General features: G+C 38.3%; 1 protein-coding gene across 6 annotated transcripts; it reads left to right on the top strand.

Annotated features, from left to right (window-relative positions):
- Positions 1–615: 615 nt before the first annotated feature.
- Positions 616–16881, top strand: FAM204A (family with sequence similarity 204 member A). Of its 6 annotated transcripts, none has more exons than XM_027731221.2 (8): positions 616–639; positions 1178–1506; positions 2163–2253; positions 2791–2824; positions 3430–3532; positions 5205–5294; positions 16054–16160; positions 16507–16881. In XM_027731221.2, the coding sequence occupies exons 2-8, from the start codon at positions 1255–1257 to the stop codon at positions 16556–16558; spliced, it is 729 nt and encodes a 242-aa protein (XP_027587022.1). In that variant the 5' UTR covers positions 616–639; positions 1178–1254; the 3' UTR covers positions 16559–16881. The 6 variants fall into 6 exon arrangements, with proteins under 6 accessions (XP_027587022.1, XP_039243144.1, XP_039243143.1 ...); XM_039387209.1 differs by lacking the exon at positions 616–639 and adding an exon at positions 789–1068 and having other exon boundaries at positions 1178–1491; XM_039387208.1 differs by lacking the exon at positions 616–639 and adding an exon at positions 789–1068 and having other exon boundaries at positions 3433–3532.
- Positions 16882–20608: the final 3727 nt, after the last annotated feature.

Here is a 20608-nt window from a genome sequence, read left to right as displayed (position 1 = left end):
CTGACAGGAGGGGGGAGCCGGGGGGGAGTCAGGCTCTGCTCCCAAGGAACAAGAGATAGGATGAGAGCAAACGACCTCAAGCTGTGCCAGGGGAGGTTTAGGTTGGACATGAGGAGGAATTTCTCCACAGAAAGGGTGATCAGACATTGGAATGGGCTGCCCAGGGAGGTGGTGGAGTCACCGTCCCTGGAGGCGTTTAAGGAAAGCCTGGACGTGGCACTCAGTGCCATGGGCTGGGTGACGTGGTGGTGTTCGGTCACAGGCTGGACTCGATGGCCTCAGAGGTCTCGGCCAACCTGACTAACTCTGTGATTCTGACAACAACCTCAGTGGCACTGGGCCATCTGCCCCTTCGGGAGCTCTTAGGGGAGCCTGGAGGTCAGTCTGTTCCCCTCACAGGGAACACCCCCCTCCTTCCCAGGGAACACCCCACACTATCCCATGGAACACCCCACACTTTCCAAGGGAACACTCCCCTCCTTCCCAGGGAACACTCCACACCTTCCCAGGGAACACCCCACACCTCCCCGGGGGACGCCCCGCCCCGTTGCCATGGAGACCGGCGCGGCCGCTGATTGGCTGCGCCGCACGGCCCAATGGGCGGGCGGGGTGTTCCGGCGGTGCCAAGATGGCGGCCAGGTAAACACGGCCGGGCGGGGACACCGAGGGGACATTGAGGGGGTTTCGCGGGGGTTCGCGAGGGCTTTGCGAGGGCTCCGCGGGCTATTGGCAGCGCCGCCGGGCCTGCGGGGGTCGGGGGGTTCCGTTTGCCGTCCCCCACCCTGCGGTGGAGCCGCTTCTCCTCCGGAGCGGGTGCCCCGCGCTTCCCCGGCCTGCCCCGGGCGGGCTCTTCTCTGTCGGCCTTGCCCGGCGGCGAGGGCAGGGGCTTGTGCTCCCCGGGAAGCTGCTCCTGTGGAGGGACGGGAGGCGTTTGCTCTGGTGTCGCCCCTAAACCGAAAGTAGCCGTAAACAAATGCGAAGGGGCATAACTTTAAAGGACGAGGAGGGGGAAAAAATGAACTATAGCGTCAACCTGTGGACTCAAATCGTCTGCTCCTCTCTGATGCAGTAAGTAGTAGAAGCTTTATAATGTGCTTTTCTAAAGCATGTACTGATAGTTGCTTGTGAGAAGCTAAAATATTTCTGATGAGGTGTTTGGTGTTTCTCTCTCCTGCAGGTTGTTCTCACCTCGGGATGGGTAACGTGGTGTCTCTGCGGTGACTTGAAGTGGTTTGGACTTGCTGAAACTGGAAGATGTGGAGTGGGCTGTTACCTCCAGGAGTGAATGAAAGTGATGTTGATTTGAGTTCTGATGATGGAGACGATTCTCCTGCTTCCTCTTCAAAGAAAGGGGCACCAGATGATATCCAAGGAGCTGAGCTTTCTGAACTCCCAGGGAATGGACAGGAGAGTAGTGCCAGCGGTGAACCTGTTGTGATACCAGTGGCAGATGAAGACAGCGAGTCTCACACGTGCCCTCCTGGAATCTCTGTAAATATCTGGAATGTGCGTGTCTTCGCGGTTTCCAAACGAGCATTAATACAACAGGCTCAGAGCCCAATGGCTGATTTTTAGATTAAAATAACTCAATGTTATTTTTATCTGAAATGAAATATAATATGATCAAAGGATATACCTGAGGTTGTTTCAAGCAGGGAGAGCAGGAATTTAGGTAGGAAGTGACTGGGTAATTTGATAGTGATTGAAGGCACAGCAAGGAGTTTTTATAACTAGACAGCTGCATGAAACTTGTGTTCTCAGTGGTTTTTGGGCTCTGAGCTTCTTGGTAGCTGCTTTCTGCATCAGTAAGGATTCACAGCTCAGTATATCAGCCATGGTAGGGGTGATGCATATGAGGAAAGGGTACCAGCAGAAATGTATTCTTGGCACATCCCATGAGAAAACTGTCAGATTTGAGTAGTTCTGGGATGTAGGGAGGGCAGAAAGTCAGGGAGACTTTCTGGTGAAAGATTAGAACCAATTCTGTTTTAACACCATCAGAGTTGGATGTTCTTGATTTGTAAGTTTGAATGTAATTGTTAATACCAGGTACTGTGGATAAATAACATACCGTCACAATGTTTCTCAGCACAATATGTAATTTCTTAAAAATAGGAGGGGAAAAATTAAAAATACTGATTTGCTTTTTCTTAATCTTGTAGAAATTTGTGGAGCTTCAGAAGAAGCACCGTGAAATGAAAATGGAAGCAGAGCAGGAAAACAGATGCCGAAAGAGAAAGCGCCACCGCAAAGGTGTTCTTTATAATTATGGAATTTACTGTCTCAAAATTGAATTGTTATCAGCACGTGCTGGTTTGGGGGGGAGGGGAGAGTTGTTGTTTTTATTTTGGCTTTTTTTTTTTTCTTTTTAGTGAAGAAATGAGTGCCTGAGTAGATGTATTCTATCTGTTGTCTGTGATTTTATTTTTCTAGTTGTATACAGCACTTGCAGGTCCAGGTTGTAAATTGCAACTTAAAAAGCAAGTAATATATTTGTCCTCTTCTTTAAAAGAAGGTAGAACTTACTCAGTTAGTACTGATTTATAATGGTTAAGGGTGTTTCAGTAATTCTATAAATCATACTTTAGTGTATTCTAGTTAAAACTTCTTCACAGATACTGTAAGAGTCTCTTACAGCTGAGTGGTTTAAAACCACACCATCATTGGGTAAAAATCCCAGTGTGTTGACCTTTGAAAGGAAATGTGACCAATTAGAGCTCTGTAAGTTCACTGGGTGCTGTGGGGTATTACTGTGTAATGTCGGATTTCTCTTTTCTTTTTTCCCCTTAGGAAAACAGAAAAAGGCTGATGAAGTGACTAAGAGGTATAACCAGGTCAATGTGATTTCCTGAGGTCTGTTTTTAGTATCAGGCAAAACTTGTAAAAAAGCTTGACCACATGCATGGCTAAAGCCTAAATTTGAACATCATGTTAAATATCTGCTGAATATTTTCCATGTCTCTGTTGGACAGGCTGAGTTTGTATCAGTGAGTGCTAAATGGAGTGTTACTGCTTGATTTTAAAAATCAACATTAATGTATTATTTACTGTAACTTAAAATAGACTTAATGTTGTTCCTGATTATGTTTTGCATGTAACTGCATAAACCTCCTGTTCAGCCTGCTCCTTCTCTTGTTTTTCCTTCTTGTATTTCCTTCTGTGTTGTATTTACAGTTGGATTCGATGATCTTAAAGGTCTTTTTCAGCCTGAATGGTTCTATGATTCTATCAGCTTGCTTTCAGCATTCTGGAATACTTACAGAGGGGGAGGAATAATTAATTTCACTTGAATTAAAAACTGAATGGGTGAAGAGAGCATGCCTGCCAAATGGAAGAGTTTATTCTAGCACTGAATCCTATTTAGCATAAAATATTACAAGTTGTGGAAAGGGAGCTGGTTACACTGATGACTTGTTTGTTTGTTTTTAATAGCCAACAGTTGGAAAATGAAGAGAAATGGAAAGAGCTAACACAGTACTTTGGAATCAATGATAGATTTGAATCACCTGTGGATAGCAGGGCCCCACAAAAGGTGAATGTTGCTACAAAGGCAGTGTCAGCTTGTACTTGGTGGTAAAAGAAGTTGACATTACCTGAGATAGGAATAAAACTGAGTCTATTGGGAAGGGCAAATTTGTGATGTTTTTAATAGATTTCTTTTTTGAATGGTTGCTCTGCTTGCTCTTGAGACAGCATCCAGGCTTGTTTCTTGTCTGGTTATATTTTCTCAGGATGCTTCATATGTGGTGTTTGACTTTTTATTTTCTCTTGTTTAGTCGTGTTTTAACTTTAAAATGTGTCACAAAAATCCTTCAGTTGGCACCAGTGGCTTTAGGAATTAAAAGGGCAAATCTATCATGCATTTTTGGTGGGATTCTAACACTTCCTGTTCATAAATACTGTGTAAGTAGTCATATTTGAACTAATTGGTACACATAATGGACAATTAAGAAACTTCATATTGTGAGTTCCTGGTAGCACTATTTGTTCTGTAGTTTTTCTGGTGAAGTCCTGTGTAAGTTCTATGGCATCAAATGTCCAGTTAGCCTCCTTTAGGATACACTTTGGTTTTTTCATTTGCCTACAGTAGGTTTCTACATGAAAGTCATGAGACATTGTTCACTCCTTACTCTTGGTGGCTCTTGAGTTGTCATTAAACTGGTCAGGATAGATCTGGAATAAGGCCCAAAGTGTTAAAATGCAGATGGTTTCCACGTGAGTTCAGGGACTTTATCTCTAGTGGAAAGTGTGTCTCATTACTTTCAGAAAGCACATCTAACAGAATTGGCTAGCACTGCAATTTCCAGTTGTGCATTTTGTTTTCTCAACTGCCACCTGACATAATTGAAGTGCAGAGTTTGCATATCACTGTTTCTCCAGAATTGTGTTAGATTTTTTGCTTTTGTCTCTTCAAAAAGTGTTTGTTATGAAACTGTCAAATGTGTTTTCTTTAGCATCACTAATATTTAAAACCAGTGAGGCTGTAAATTGCCTTTTGTTATGAGAGTGAGTTTTTTTGTGAAATTCTGAAGTCAGTGCCCTCTGCTATGTTACCCTTCTGTATTCCATCAGAAGTTTCCAACTATAATTTCCAAGAAATATTTACTTTTTATGGTTGTGTTATTTGTAAATGTTGCTGTTGAACAAGTTATGTTACATTGATCATAACCTCTGAAAATAACCTTTAAATTCTGAAGCTTTTCCATTGTTTTCCATAGGGCTGCTAGAATTTTTAATTTATTAGTACAGGGAGTGGCATCGTGCCAGAACTCAGTTTTTGGAGAAAGATAAGATCTTAGAACTGTAACGATACAGTAGTAATTGCCATTCTTCATGTTACCTGACACATATATTTTACATTTTGTTTAGAAAGCTCCAGGGATGGGAGAGATAAGACAGATCTTCAGATGAAATTTCATTGTGAGAGGCATAAACTAGTCCGTGTAATTTTTTTAACCTATAGTATTATCCTGCACATAAGGTGGAACTAATGCAATGATTTGTGCTCGGGCAGCCTTTCAGTGAGTTCTTAATTATACTGTCCAGTACAGTACAGAGACAGAGTGGGTTGTGTTACATAGAAATTGCAGGTTTGTACAGTGTCCTAAAGAATTTTATGAAAGAAATACTTTTAGAAAGGATGTACTCTCTTTAAATGTGTTCTTTTTGTCTTAAAGATATTTACCTTTTTTTTTTTTTCCTAGTCTGGCCTTGAACTTAGCATAGAGAAGTGTGTGGCTGAAGGGGACATTGCTAAGGCTGAGGAGCTGAGTGACAGACTGGCCATGCGTGAGGTGAGTGGGCTGTTAACAAAAACTGCCAGGGGACACTGAGTTTTGTGTGTCTGTACAAAAGGTGTCATGGCTAAAATAGCATTGATTGCTCCATCTTCCCTGTTTCCTGAGCAGAGTCCTGTCAGTGACTGAAGGACTTTGCTGCTGATCTAGTAGTGCTTGGGCAGCTGGAGCTGTGTTTAAGACTTGAAAATTCGACCACAAACAATGCCAAGTAACTTTGCTTTGAAGCCTTCTGCTGACTCCACGAGTCAGAGGGGTTGGTAACTGGTCCTCCATAATGAGCTTTTGACTTCTCTGTATGTTGCCAGCCAAGAGAACAGGAGTAGGATGTTCCATTCCTCTCAGTTCCCTGTGCCTCATATTTTTCTTTGCATTGCCTCAATAAGCTTGGGAAGCCTGAAGACAGGTAGAGATTTAGCAAGCTTAGAGTGAAATGTGTCCAGAGAAGGACATACATACCCCAGCTTGTGTTCCAATACTTTTTCTTCCTGTGTATTCATGTTTTCAGGAGTTGATGGCCAGAGGAACTGGGGAGAAGAATGGGAGTAGATGGTTGTCAAATATATTGCTGTAGCCTTAGAATTGTGTTGGATTTTTTTTTTCTCCTTGTCATAACTTTTTAGTGTATAAGTGCATTTCTAAAAACAAATCCAGGTGAGAAAACCACAATTTTTTCAAAATGTTGTCTTGTTTGTTGGTGTATCTGAGAAATTTCATGAAGGCTGTGCTGCCCTTTGCTACAAAAATTGGACCCTTCTAAGTCTGTATGTAGTGCTTAGTGAATACTTAAACTGGTGAGGAATCTTTTAGGTAGCTCTGGTAATTTGATGTCAGAAATACTTGAATAGGTGCACATAAGGTAGGTGGTAGCAGCTGAAGTATGTAATTTAAATCCACGAGATCTGTTTTGCCCACTGCTAGCTGTGCATGGGGGAGAAAAAGCAGAGGAAGAAAATTAGGATAAAAATATAGTTGGAATAGCTTTGAAGCCAGTTAAGGAAAAATCTAAATATTATTTGAGTGAGTGGAGAAGCGATCATTTTTTAACTAATCTGATTTGTATAATTTAGAGATTCTAGATTAATACTAAAAATAATTATATAGTTTTTGCTTTCATTCCTTCATTTTGCATATTCCATCTTCACACAGCTAGTGAGAATTTTCTGTCCACTGTATATGCTTTCCAAATTCAAAGGTATTAGAAGAGGACTAAGAAAGCAAAGACAAATTTTGACGACTACTCATTCAAATATTTTAAATAGGGTTTTAAAGTAAGCTTTAATGTAAAACTGCAGATTTAAATCTGTTTAATGCAATGTATTACAGTGTTGTGGTGGCTTTAAAAAGAGAGGGCTTTTGAAATGGGAAATAGAGTTCTTAAGGTTCTGTGAGGTTGGGTAAAACTAACTGTTCCTCAGGGAGTGTTCTTACAGGATCGTTAAACTCCTCCAGGTAGTCACTCAGGGCAGTTTGTAATGACTGGCCTCTTATCTGCCTTGTCACCAGTGATCACAAAACTTCAATCTGCAAAGATAACAGCCACTGACAGTGATAGGAATGTGTCCTGATGTTCCCTTTAAGTCTGACCAGCTTCTGGCTGTTCCATTACTTTCATGTGTACAACGTGACAAACACTTGCTGTTCTCCTTCACAAATGTCATTATCCCATCTGCTCTAAAGTGGTTAGAGTATCATAATCAATAAAACATACTGAGGTTCTAGTGCAAATTGTTTGACTATAAAAACAAATTAATGTAAGAAGTTTTAAGGTTTTGTAATATTTATGATAAACTGTTATCTGATTTTGGTAGCCATGGGATTATACAACATCTAGCACATCCCAGGTGCTGCAGCAATGTATTATTATTTGTGGAACATTAGCTCCAAATTGTTGACTTTCAAATATTAGCATGTTGTAATTCTGAAAACAAAATGCTTGAAACATTATTAGTATTCACAGCCTTGACTTGGTTTTGGTTAAGTGGGTTTATCTGAATAAATAGTATGTTGAAAGAAGGAAAACTCAAATGGCTGGCTTGATCTCTCCTGAGGAGTTCTGCAGAGGCAGATTCCATGTGAATTCACTGGGGTTCTCTGCTGTTGTAAGGATGTGCTCCATTACTCACTGCAAGGTTCATTTTTCTTTGTGATTTTCAGAAGCTGTATTTTTTTTTAAATGGATCTTTTAAATACTTTTTTTCCTAAGGAAGTTGTTCTAAGAGTGACCGATTCAGTGAAGAGCTATAGAAAAGGATTTGATTGTGGAAGAGGTTGATTCCACAGTCATTGCTTTGTATACAAGTACAGTTAATATTGCTTTCATGTTGTGATTCAATCACAACAGTATTGATTCAATCGCTGCTTTCCTTCTCTTAGGAAGGAAATTTAAAGAAATGAAATTTAAAGAAATGTCCCTTTTGAGACTCTTTTTATATAATGCTTCTAAGAAGTGAGTTTAATTAAGTATGTGGCTATTTGTATCCCTCTAACTTCCAAATGCAACACAACACAGTGAGCAAGTCAGGCATGGAGCTGTACTATGGCTGTGTTGAAGGGCACCACTTCTGAAGTCTGGAGAAAGAAATGGATGAATTATTGTTCTTTTATCTCGACTCCATCTCTTTATGTATAGTTTTCATTTTTCTTGGGCAGTGTCACAGGGTTGGGGACAGGGAGTGTGTGCTGTTTGGGGTGCAGCCCCCCTTGCAGCCCTGGGAGAGCTGTTCAGTGGGCAGGTGTTCTGTTTGAAATCAGGTGTGTGGGGTTTTAATCGGCACCATTTGCTTTTGCGAGAAGCAGTGACTGGAACCTGCTGATAAAGCCTTTGCTTTGAGGCACAGATCCCAGAGTTCTTAAAGCCGTTTCCTGCCTTAATAAGTGAAACTAATTTTTGATGTATAACATTTATAAGCCTGTGAAACTGATAGGGCAGCTTCAGTATTTAGAAAAACGAAGCCAAAAATAAACAGATGATGACTATAGACAGTAAAAGCACGTCCTGAAAAGCAAAGGAATGTCAAAATGATGCTGTCAATATGCTATCATTATGACACAGTGAGAAAAGGTTTTTTAAAATCAAATTCATTCAAAATCAGTGATGACTTAGGCAATATGCATAATCTAGCAGCTGTGAATGCATTACAGAATTTTACATCCTAAAAACCTAAATGATACTGCTTCAAGGTTTTGGGTCTCTTGCTTTCCAAGTGGGACTTTTTGCAGGTTCCATAAGGAAAATGTTATTGTACTGCAGTAAATGAGACATTGGGCAGTATGATGTTTGTTGTTTTCTTCTGCTTTGACAAATATGCACAAATGCTGATTTTTGAAACAAAACTTCTCAGTCTGGTCATGTTCCAGGTTTTGGACTGAGAGTTAGAGCTTGGATACCTTATGCATGAGGCTGTGTTTACTAGTGTGGATTCCTGTGTAGCTTTTGAGACTAGCTGATGTGTTACCCCTGTTTTACTGGCAGTTGATTCTGTTATAAAAATGAGTTGTAGTGACATAATGATGCTGATATTCTGTCTGATCTCTTGGCAAACCTCACTACAAAGTGTTAGCCCTTGTCTCCTGTTGTCAGTTATTAGGGGAGCAGATCCTCAAAAGTGGTGTCCTTGGCCATCTGCAGAGCATGTCCTCATGTGGGATATCCTACTTCTCTGCGAGGTCTAGTGATCCTGAAATTCTTGATCTCGTTCTTTTATATATGAGTGAAATTCTGCCTGAAGAAATGTGGCCATCACTGCATTATGCTGTCCAGAATAATTTAGGCCATCAGTAACTCTGCTCCTTTAGCTTCTGCTGGAGCCCCTCGGTCTGTGATGCAGTCAGAGTGTACAAGGTCAGCACTGCTTTGAATGTGTTGACCAACAACATGATGCACACAGGTCACACTGCTTAATCCTAACTCACTGCACATCTTAAAGCATAGGTAGACTACTGCATTATTTCTTTCATACCTGCAGTACAGTGCCATTAGTATTAAATAACTAGCAATTCATTGCAGTGTTCATGGTATAATATGCACAGTTATTGTTCATTGTTGTAATCCAGTTGCTGTCTTTGTTATCACATTCCAGGGTTTCCAGCATTGGCAGAGCCCTTCATGTTTTACAGTTCTGCTCCTCAAATGTAGACTGGAACACCTAAAGGTGTTGTTTGAACATTCCATTTAAGGATGACTTGTTTAACTTGAGGGATGCCAATAGAACTGTTATTAATAATGTAGGAGTTACCCAAAAAATTCTGAACCTTTTAGAATGAAACTTTATTGAGAGAATAAAGTTTATGGGGACACTTACCTGGGCTGAAATAAAATGGTTTTTTGGTGGTGCCCTAGGGTGGGATAGCTGAGATCCAACCATAGCGGGTACTTGGATATGTAGCTTGGAACAGACATTTGGAATTATGTCAGCTTTTTAATGCTCTGTAAAAATCTTCTTGGAATAGTATCTTGAGATGTAATTAAGTTATTCCTGCTGTGTTTGTGGGAATCTGCCTAGATTTTTTTTTGAAGAGTAAATGTTGATAAATTAGAGCACTGTGACTGTGCATGGTTGGATGTGTTCATCCCTTTGAGTACAGGTGGTATGTGGAGATACCTGGTAATGTCACTTTGCTGTAAATCAGCTTGTTGGGAGTGATACTTGTAAAAATTGTTTACCTAATTAAACCAAATAATCTTAAAAGATTCCCCACCTCCACTCCTAATATATATTTTCCAAACTTTTTTCCCCCTAGGGAAAGAGTTTTTTTCATAGTGCTTCTGTAGTCAAGTCCTGGTGTGGTGTCTCAAAAAGCAGAACACAGATTTCTTATGGCTCTAATATTCTGAGAACTAATCTGACTAAAGCTCAAACTTTGCATTTTCCTGTGTTTTTTATGTTAAGTGCCTGGTAGGTAGGTGCCATATTGTCTAAGAGCACATTAGCCTGAGGACTGTAACTTGAACATGATAAAATAATCTTGACCATATTAGACTTACCTGTCAAAAGGAACTTTTAAAATATTTTGTAATTTAGTGTGCTAAATTGCTGGAGTAGTTGTCAGTCTCTAAAGAGCACAGACTTTTTGACAGCACTGAGTGCTCAGCTTAGTGGCTTCTGACATTTTGGTGAAAGATTTTTAAAAAGCTGTAATTTATAGGGACACTCTGGTATTTAATCAGGCTTAAATGAAAGATCTGCATCATAATTGGTGAAATTAATTGGCCATTCACAGGGTTATCATTCACATGTTACAGCAAGATCAGTCCTGCTGTTGTTCCAAATTTGATGCAGCAGTTTTGACTGTTTTCTCATGATCAAATTAGCATCTGCTGCCTGCACATAACTTCTGGGCACATAATTTAGACAGGGAAGTACAGCCAAGGCTGTAGGTCAGAACTGCTGAGAACCATCCTGGAAACTGGTTTCCATTTCTGGATCTGGGTCTGACGTGATTGACTGTGGTGCCATTGCTGTTAGAGGTGTGCAGGTGTTAGTGCTTGATGATATTCTACTGGTAAAATAAAATTTCTGAATTCTGTGCAACGTTCACCACTTCTCATAGAGTTTCTGGGAACCTAAAGTGAGTGATGCAATTGCATATATAATGTCACCAAGTACCAGTTAACTTGGAAGTCTTGCCTGTTGAAGAGCCCAAAAAAAAGGCAAAAAAAAAAGAGCTTCTGTTTTTCTCTCTGAAGGTTTTCCTTTCTTACACTTAGTGGAGGTGCTTCCAAATACCTCTCTTCATTGAGGTGGTTTTCTTTTAACCTTTAGAACATGGCAGGGTTATCACCTAGAATTACATTCTTATGCTCCCTTAATTATGTATATCTTTTCCTTAACAAACCTTAAAAAAAGATTTCAGATGTTACAAGTCTAATTAAAGAGACAGACAAAGCACAGTTTATACTGTAGATTTTTTCTGCAGTTCAATTAATCAGCATGTTTTCTCTTTTAATTAAAACCATTTTAGTAAATTAAAGCCCACAGCAAAACACATATATAATTTGTTTGTAATTAGCTCTTAATTGGTGGTAGTTGAAGCTTAGCACCCTTGGTTTCTTTCTTCATGATTGCCATTTTATTAGCAGCCAGTCATTAATTAATCTTTTTTTCTAATTAGCTTATAAAACTGTTGATGGCACATTATTGTAAATGTGATTTTAAGTTCAAAGCTTGTTAATAAGCTTTCTTACTTAGAAGAACAGAGATAAAGAAATTGCTGAAAACAGTACTACAGTTCTTTTTTTAAAACTGCCTTTGTTATAAGGGGGCTCTGTAAAGCATCTAACAGCTTATGGTTAATTTTTTAATGCTGTGTTTTCTCATGAATGGAAGAAGTTACTTGCATTTAAATGTTTAAGTCTAGCAAAGAGCTTAATATTAGAGCAGTTTTCTGTCCTTCCTCCATTACTGTGTCATCCAAATATAATTTGATGTTGTAATACACAGCATAAAAATACAACAAAGGTATTACAAAGTATTTTACAGTGGAAGTTGAGCACATCATTGAAAGGGGACAATTTTCACTGCAAAATCCACTCAGTATTCCTGTTTGCTTTATATATTTTATATACGTCAGCAATGGATAACATTCCATAACATAAAAGGAGAAAATCATTGCTACAGGCAAGCCTGAAATAACTAGATTCATATTTGATGAGAAACTGTAACACTGCATTAAAAGGCTGTTTGGCTTCTCTGCTATGGTCAGAGGATATTTCAGGACCTGTTTGAATATAAATGTTTTGTTGGAGCTTTTGTGGGCTTAACATTTTTTATTTCATACCCGAATATTTCTGGAGCAGTTCTTGAGTCAGCTGTGTCAGTGCTTGTATCATTCAGCATTTCCATTGCACGGTCCTGTCTGAATGAGAACTCTTTGCTTTGTGATGTTTAATGTTTAACGTCTTGATTTGCAGGGAAGTTTTCTGGAAGTTACAGTAGATTCTGTTGCAACTCTAAGAAAAATGTTTACTCTTCTGCCTGAACTTTACATTCTATTTCAACTTGAGCCATTTCTTTGCTTGTTTTAAAAGTGTTTTATGATGCCGGGCGAGAAACACTAGAAAGGGATAGCTGACAAGGAAAAAATTAAAAATTGGATAAAAAGTAAATGAATAATGTCATATTACTAAAAAGATGAGAGGCTAATTTGTGCCGACTTTTTGCTAATTTTGTTCAAGCCTCAAAATGAGGAGCTGTCACCCGTTCTGTGTAGCACTGATGACAGTGCCAATGATCCATGAAATAAGCTGCCGCTGGCTTTGTTCTGATAAGAATGAACAAATCTGCACAATGTACGGCTCCCAGAATCTCATTTTCATACTTGCATGCAGGCTAAAAGAAATAAGCTGTTTGCAGGCTTGATTAATCAGACATTTGAGGGTTTTTTGTCTCTTTGATCTCTTTCGTCTCCTAGGTAACTTGCTTGACATTAATGTTGAGCTTGAGTAAAGACAATCAGGAATTGTAGACCAAACTGATATAAAAATTAAAGACCTTAACACTTTAAGTACTCCAGTAATGGTTCCGCTTTACTTCAGAAAACATCTGTTTTCATTTAATTAAAGAACAAAAGAGAATGGCATAAATATTTTTCATAGAGACCTGTTATTCCATAAAAAGTTAAGGTATGGTAATTGGTATTTTTAAATAAACGCCTTGGAAGTGTTCAAAAAGAGGCAAAGCTTCAGATATTTGTTACAAGGTAACAATTTCAGATGGGTAGAAAATTTCCATTTATGCTACACTAAACATCTAGAGTTAGATATTTGACGTGATTTTTGGTCAACTTCAAAATAGGAAGGTCTTTGCCCTGTAGAAACTTAAGTTTTTTTTATGTGTGTGTTTGTCTTAAAATATATATATATATATATAGTGTTACAAGGATGAACCATTATATCAGCTTTACTACCCAGTGTGATTTACACACTTTAAACCTGTAAAATTGAAAGGAATTTAAAAAAAAAAATGTCGCAGTGCGTTTGCTTGAGGTTATGCAGACGCTTTTACAAATCTTCCAAGTGGCTGTAAAGATGAATGCCTCAAGGGTCTAGCCAGGGCCCTGCTTTTCCAACCAGCTAAAGCCCTTATCTTAAATCCAAGCAAAGTACCATTAATCTTTTTGAAAGACCTTTTATGGCTTTTAATATATCCCAAATTAGAACATTTTACACCCTTGGTTCCTGAAATATGGTGATAAAAAGCCTTTAGAGCTTAATTTTCCTTACTGCGTGCTCTGACCAATTTGCAGTTCTTTGTGATAATGTTTAGACACCTTAATTAAAATGCAGCAAAATATTGGATGTTCTATATGGAAAATGCTGATACTTTGACTACACAAGAAATTGTTGTATATATTTTTATTCATGCTTTCTTACTTCTTTTAAGATTGTATTTTATTGAGTTATCTGATGACCTGAAATGTTAGCAGTTTCTTTTTTTTTTTTTTAACGTAAAATCCATTGACCAAGCTTTTATGGATTTCTCTTTGGGGGGGCAGATGTATGTCTGGGTGTGGGTGGGAGCAGAAGACATTTAATCTGACTGAAATGTTTATGTCTGTTTATATGCAACATTTGTTTTCATGTCTTGAAAATTTGACTCTCTGTAGCCTAGAAATGATAACAAGGCTGCAAAATGTTTCTCCCTTTACTTCCCCATATGCTGCAGAGGATCTTATTATCCTATTTTTTCTGTACTTTTCAGAGATGGAAGAACTCATTCTGTCTTCCAAGAAATACAGACAAAAAGATTTTTCTGCAGCACTTGTATAGACCTCACTTGTGTATATTTGTATGTGTGTAAGTGCTCAATAGGCCACTAGAATAGAAGGAGATGCTGTTATTCATCTCACAGTGAAAGTTAATTTTCAAGCGTGTTAGGAGGTAAAACCCAGTTAATAAAGGCATGGTTCTGCTGATTGACTTCAGCCATCAGATTGCTCTGTTGTTTAAGCTAATAATTAGTCCTGTTTCAATTTAAAAGTAAACATTTTTGGAATATTTTAGGTGAGTTTTCTTAGGCATTTTTATACTGCAAGTATATTAAAGTTAATAGCTGCTCTTAAATATTAAGTGACAATGCAAATAAAAGAATGTTATGTTTTAGTCTTTGACCTGAGATTTGGCAGTTCAGATGTTGGCATTGAATTACTGATTATATAAAATGTTAATGCTCAGGGGGGAAATTACGAAGATAACATAAAAGTTTTGAAATAGCTGGTCACATTAATTATTTTGTGCATCGAGATGATTCCATAGGTACATATTTATGACCTTAAAACATGTACAAAAAGTGGATGTGAAACTTGTTTAGCATTCTTTTTTTCCTTTTTAAAATACTGTGCTTATGAAAATGTGTATTTTCCTTTTAAAATGTTATGCTTAGCTCTTAGCTGCTTGTGCTGTGCTTACTGCCTTTTCTTTAAGCCTGCTGCAGAAAAGCTACTTGCTTGATTCTTGAACCCTGAGAGGACCATAAGGTAGAATAGCTTCTAGTGATCTTGGTTTGGTTGGGTTTTTTTTGCTTTGTTAACAAAAGGATCACCTACCTATGAGGTGTTTGGTGGGATAGTTGTAGAAAATGTGTCATCTACACCTGAAGATGTTTTCTTGAGTTCTCCCTGACCTTCTCTGGATACAGCATTTCTCAGAGTAAATCATTGTCTGTAGAGATGCTGCAGATTATTCAAGTGTATGACCATTAATCATGGAACTTGAACCCAGGTGGTGAGGGGTGTTCTTTCACCTGGATCTCCTATGCCTCTATGCTTTGATGCTCCCATGACATTTTGGGGGAATTCAGAATGTCCAGTCAGAAATGTGTTTCCTAATTGCAGTAGGTTTTGGGGTGGATTGAAAGAAAACCTGTTTGGCCACATCAGTTTGTAGCAATTTTGTCTAAATGAATTGCTCACTTGTCTTGGAGAATAGCAGGAACTTTTGAGAACAAATTCCTCCATAATTCATAATGTCAAGTCATGACAGCAACCACAAAATGTAACTACAATGAACAAGTTATGGATGTTGATTTGAGGAAAATGAACTAGTCATAGTTAACAGTACCTTCTTCCATCTCTTTTACTTTATTCTCTTTTCCACCCCCTTGACATTCGTTACAGTGAACTGAATTCTCAGAGTTTCAGTAAGTTTATGGAAGGGAAGGGGTGTTCACCTACAGCCTGTTATAACCTTCTTTGAAAAGCATGCCTGTTAACACACTTACAATCTAAGAGTGGTAATGTGAAGACTAAAGGGCACAGAGACAGTAAGGACACTTTTATTTATCTTTGGACAGACTGATTAAAAATAGTTAGTGGTTCTACTGGAAAAATGCGTGGTAGTAGCAGCTCTTCCTGTATAAATTGCATTTTTGGGTGTTTTTCATACTGGTAAGACCTATGGTGATAGCACAGCTGAGGTCACTGATCTTAGTAAAGGAGACTGTGTTTGCATATTCCTGTCTGTTTAAAACAAACAAACAAAAGGATCTAGTGAGCTGTTGCCCTTTGCTTTTATTTTTGAAAATCAAGGGTTTGGTGGAAAGGGTTTCTTGTCCCAGGATCCTCCACCTTTGTGTTTCTCTCAAGACATTCCCGTTTGTCCCATCTAGCACTACATCATCGGCCTAATATTTGAAAGATATTTTGGTATCTCTTGACTTTTGAGAAACAATATCAGACCAAGTAATTTGTGAGGCTTAAATTTCATATGAGCCATTTGCATCTGATGAGTTTTCCTTTGTTCCTTTTCATGTCTTAGCTTGGTGTGAAAATTGCCAAAGCAGCTGCTTGCCGCAACTTCGTCAGAGCCAAGCAAGAAGCAGAGGCTGCCCAAGAAGCTCAAAAGAAAAAGAAGCTCGCTTGGGGGTAAGTCGTTTGAGTATGGAATTAAACATTTCTGGTATCACTGGCACTAAGTGTATACAATGCAATCGCAGTGAAATGTTTTCTTAGTTGAAATAGGCTTGTGCTAATCTTATTTGTTTAGTTTAACCTTGTTGGGTTTCGGTGGGGGTTTGTAGCTGTGTATCAGACTTCAGCACAGAGGCTTTATCACAAATAATGTGGTGGTTGTATGGCTGTATTTGTCTTCAGGTCTTTATTACAGTGTTAAAATTAGTTTTTATTTTTGTTGTTGTTAAGAATAACATGGTTAAATAGCTGAAACACACATGCTTGTGATTCCTAATGTGGTTTTTGTGTCCTATTTCAGATTTGAAGCCAAGAAAAGATGGGAAACAAAAAGCAACATGGGATACATGTAATCTGTCGTGTTTTCAGAAGTCAAATACCTGTTGTTACTTGAAGAATCTTTGTAGGCATCTTGTTAAATCTAAACATAAAAAACCCCAAAACAAAACCCAGCACATCAAATGCCTTGTATTTATCCTCCTGCTGTTGGACTGCACTGGCTTGTTTTGGTGCTCTCCTATAAAGTAGTAAAAAATACTATTTAATCATCAATCCTATGTTAAATATAGCACTTTTCTCATAAATATGAAAAACTAAGATAGTGCATTTCAGAATGCATTTGGAGTCTGGTAGAGAACTCCCTGAACTTGGAATAAAACACTTGGTCCAAATGTGTTTTGTGCTGTACTGCAGTTATGATGAGTGGGTATAAGGGGAAGGGTAAGTTTTCCTGCTGGGGTTACACAGACTTAAGGCAGGAAGTACTACTTCTCTGCTTGAAAGTTTGGGGGGAACACTAAATGAAGAAAAGCAAAGCAATCCTACCTGTTCTAAACCAATATTATTTATGCATTTGTAGCCTTAGTAAATAGAAACACAAAACATTTGTCTGAAAAGGTCCATCCTCCCTCTCCTGGAAGGATCTGGTACTTTTTGTCATCTTCTGGTGCCACATTCTTCAGAATATTTCAAATTCCCATTTTTCTTTCCTTCCCAAGAACACACGTTTTAAAAGTACCAATTTCTTTGAGCAGATAAAATATAGAAATATATATCTTGGAAAACTATCTGAAACGTGTTATGTTGTACAGTTAACTGCACCCAAGATACAAATGCAGATTTTACTCCAAGTCAAATGTTTTACAGATCAATTAGGATTTGAATGTTTATGTTATAAGATTATAACAAGAATTGGTGATAATGTTTCTTGGAAATTGTTCTCGGTGAAAAGTAAGTACACATTCAGAACTAATAACTTTTCTCCCTGAAGCTCTTGCATATATATGTTTAGTCACCACAACGCCTGAATGGAATTGGTAATGTAAATGTCAGTTATTGTTAACCAAGATTAATATGTTTGAGGCCAAAGGTGTGGTATTAGCGTAATGCTGATTTACTGGGGAAGTACTGGAGGCTAAAACACCTTGCCAGCAAATAGCAATTGGAAGTTTTACAGCGGCAATTCGGAGAGTTCAGCTTTGCAGTCCAGGATGGAATAGTGCATTTTTGTTCATTAGCCCTCGGGATATTTGATTCTCTTTTCTTTTTTAGCAGAACATCGTATTTCTTTCACGCAGATGAGAGTTTGCAGTGTGGTAATCTGCAGTTAGCTGTAATTAGCTGTGATGACAGAGTTGAACACAATTGCCAGGATTGTAAATCAGGGGCTAAACAGGTTTCTGCAGTATAACATCATAAATCTCACACTAGGCTTACAAACTACATTGCTTTAGAAACTTGCGCGTGGAAGGAAGCAAGTGTTATCTCTAGGAAAGTGGTTAGAGAGGTAAATTGCATGGTTACCTGTGCAAACACACAGGTTACACCAGGAACCTTCAGCAAGGTTTTTCTCGGTTCCAGATGCTCCTGTCCAAAAGTTCAGGCACTCTGTCCATAATTTTTGTTATTTTTTTAAGCAGCTGGCAGATAGGTGTTAGATACAATTGACCTTTCTGCTTGTTATATACTGAAAAGCAGAGTGATGCTGATAATTTAGTGCCAAACACATCAGCAGTGTTCCATTAAACATTTTAAATTACTAATATATTAAATATGCTGTATATATTTTTGCAGTAATTGCTCTTAATAGTAACAGTATTTATTTTATAAATCAAGATCTTGATCTAGTTACAGGGATCAGTGTTTTTTGTTATGAAAATGTGCTATAAAAGAAATGCAAACCCTCAAAAAACAGCTATTGCCCAGCCACCTGTAATACTTTTCACTTTACCAATTAGTTTTATGTTAGGCCATTAATCATGTAACTGTTTAGGAAGTATGCAGAATATTTGCATTGGGTTACTTGTATGATGAATTTACAATGATCACATTTCAAACCTTTTTATCTACCTGAAGTATTTGCTTATTAGAGTTGATTTCCAGAATTATACCATGTTCAAAAATCTCTGGCTAACAGGGAAAATTCAAAAGCCTAATACAGCTTTATAGAGATCATATAAATATATAACAAATGAATCCATAATTGTGCCTTTAATAAGCATCCTCCTGAATTGGTGATCTGTTTTGAAATGTTTTGCGTTCCTGACACTTTTTTTTGTAGTTTTGCTCTGCGTAGTAAATTTTGGCCAAACAAGTAAAAGTGCATTCTGAGACTTAACTTTTTCTGTTTAAAGGTGTTAAAAAAATCCAAAAGCTTGGTTTAGTTAACTTAACTAGTTAAGCTTTTTAATCAGCTTAAATGTATGATCTCTTGCACTGAACTAAATTTGAGATGTAATAATAATAATAATAATAATTCTTCTAGCAAATGAAAAGTTTGCATTAGCTTCTTGTCTGACTGAAATCTAGAGGAATGTGCTTAAATTATAAATTTTGGTATGAATCTGTTGTGAAGCCAAGTATTTATCAGGAGCTTATTTGATGCTATCTTGAGTTGGGCAACAGTTAAAAGGCAGCCTTGCCTGAGCACCTTCCTCCCCTCAGAAGTCTTGAAAATCATAACTGCCTGCACTAGTTTTGCCCCAGTTTTTTCTCCGCCACAATTTCATATTTTGTCCAACATTGGTCGTGGTACTGTCTTGGATATCCTGAGTAGCCTTAAGTCTTCTGAGGAAAAATCTTGCAGCTGCCCAGGTGTAGTTCTCTGGAGTCAACAGAAAAACTAACTGGAAAGGGGAATGTCCTCTCACAGTTACCACTGTTCTTTGAAGAAGGTTGTACCTGGAGCATCCTGGCCTGCTCAGACACCTCTGTTCTGTGCCAGACTTTGTCAGTTAACTGAGCTTGTTACCCACATGCTGTAACATGGTGAGGTGGTTGGATTGCTTTTGGGTTTCCAGTGGCCTTGGCTGATGTGAAGTTGATGGCTCTGTGCACAGCTTTGACACTCCATGTGCACTTTTCCTTCCCGTGGGTGTCACACGCTTTCATTTCTGCTCCCAGCTCGTGTTCTTGCAGTTCTGTTGTGTTTGAAGGCCTGCACAATCAAGAAATTCTTTTATCAGCTCCTGTGATAAAATACAGCCAGTTTGAAGTTTGACAACAGCATACTAATACAATTACTAGTATTTCTTAATACCGCATTCCTGAGCTCCTTAACCAAAGAGTGGCTGCAGGGACAGTTTGACAGATAAAAACATATATATAGTTGTTCGACTTTTAATAGTTTTTTGCCTGCAACCATAATCTGTATCATTATTTTTTTTAGTTTAATTCTGTTGGACAAGTTTCAAAGATAAATATGGTGTGTAATAAGTCTTTGCAGCCTCTAATTTGTGAAGGAGTGTCTGTCCAGTTAATACTTGCTCATTGAAGCAAGGGGTTTTGAAATAGCTGCAGTATGAACTATAATTACTGATGTCTGTTTCCTATTCACCTATGGCTTCTGGCATTTGATCAAAAACTGTAATGTATTGCTTAATCTCAAAGCATTCCCCACTTTCAAAAATATTTACCTCATGAGAATTGCACAGCACTAAATGACCTTAGCAAAACCGTAGTAGATTTTTATTAGGCATTGATCATATGTAGCTAATCCACCAACAAGTATTTTTTCCTGTTATTTTTGAATGTTGGTAATTTAGATATGGATGTATTTATAGTGTACCTCTAGTGCAAGCTCAAAGCATCTTAAAAAGTATAAAATATATTAGTAAAGGGGTGGGTTTTTAGTTCACAAATGGGGGGGCTAAAAAAGGGAACACAAAGGTCGAGCAATTTATGTGAGGGCAAACTGCTACCTGGCAGCAGAGTGGCAAATGGAATCTCCTGGTTTGGAGTTTTTCAAAGCTGAGAATAGCATAGAGAAGTCAGTCTTGAAAAATTATGAGGCAGGTGCCTAAATCTTATTGAAGGGCATTGGGAATTGGGCACCTTATTACCATCTGTCCCACCAAGAGAGTAAAAATCTGGGATATTGAGCGCAGATGTTCCGAGCATCGCAA

The sequence above is a fragment of the Pipra filicauda genome, unplaced genomic scaffold (genome assembly GCF_003945595.2).
Source record: "Pipra filicauda isolate LSUMZ 115617 unplaced genomic scaffold, ASM394559v2 scaffold53_size3534045_pilon, whole genome shotgun sequence".
Lineage (NCBI taxonomy): Eukaryota > Metazoa > Chordata > Aves > Passeriformes > Pipridae > Pipra > Pipra filicauda.
The sequence above is the reverse complement of the archived record's forward strand: the minus strand, read 5'-3'. Positions and strand labels throughout refer to the sequence as shown.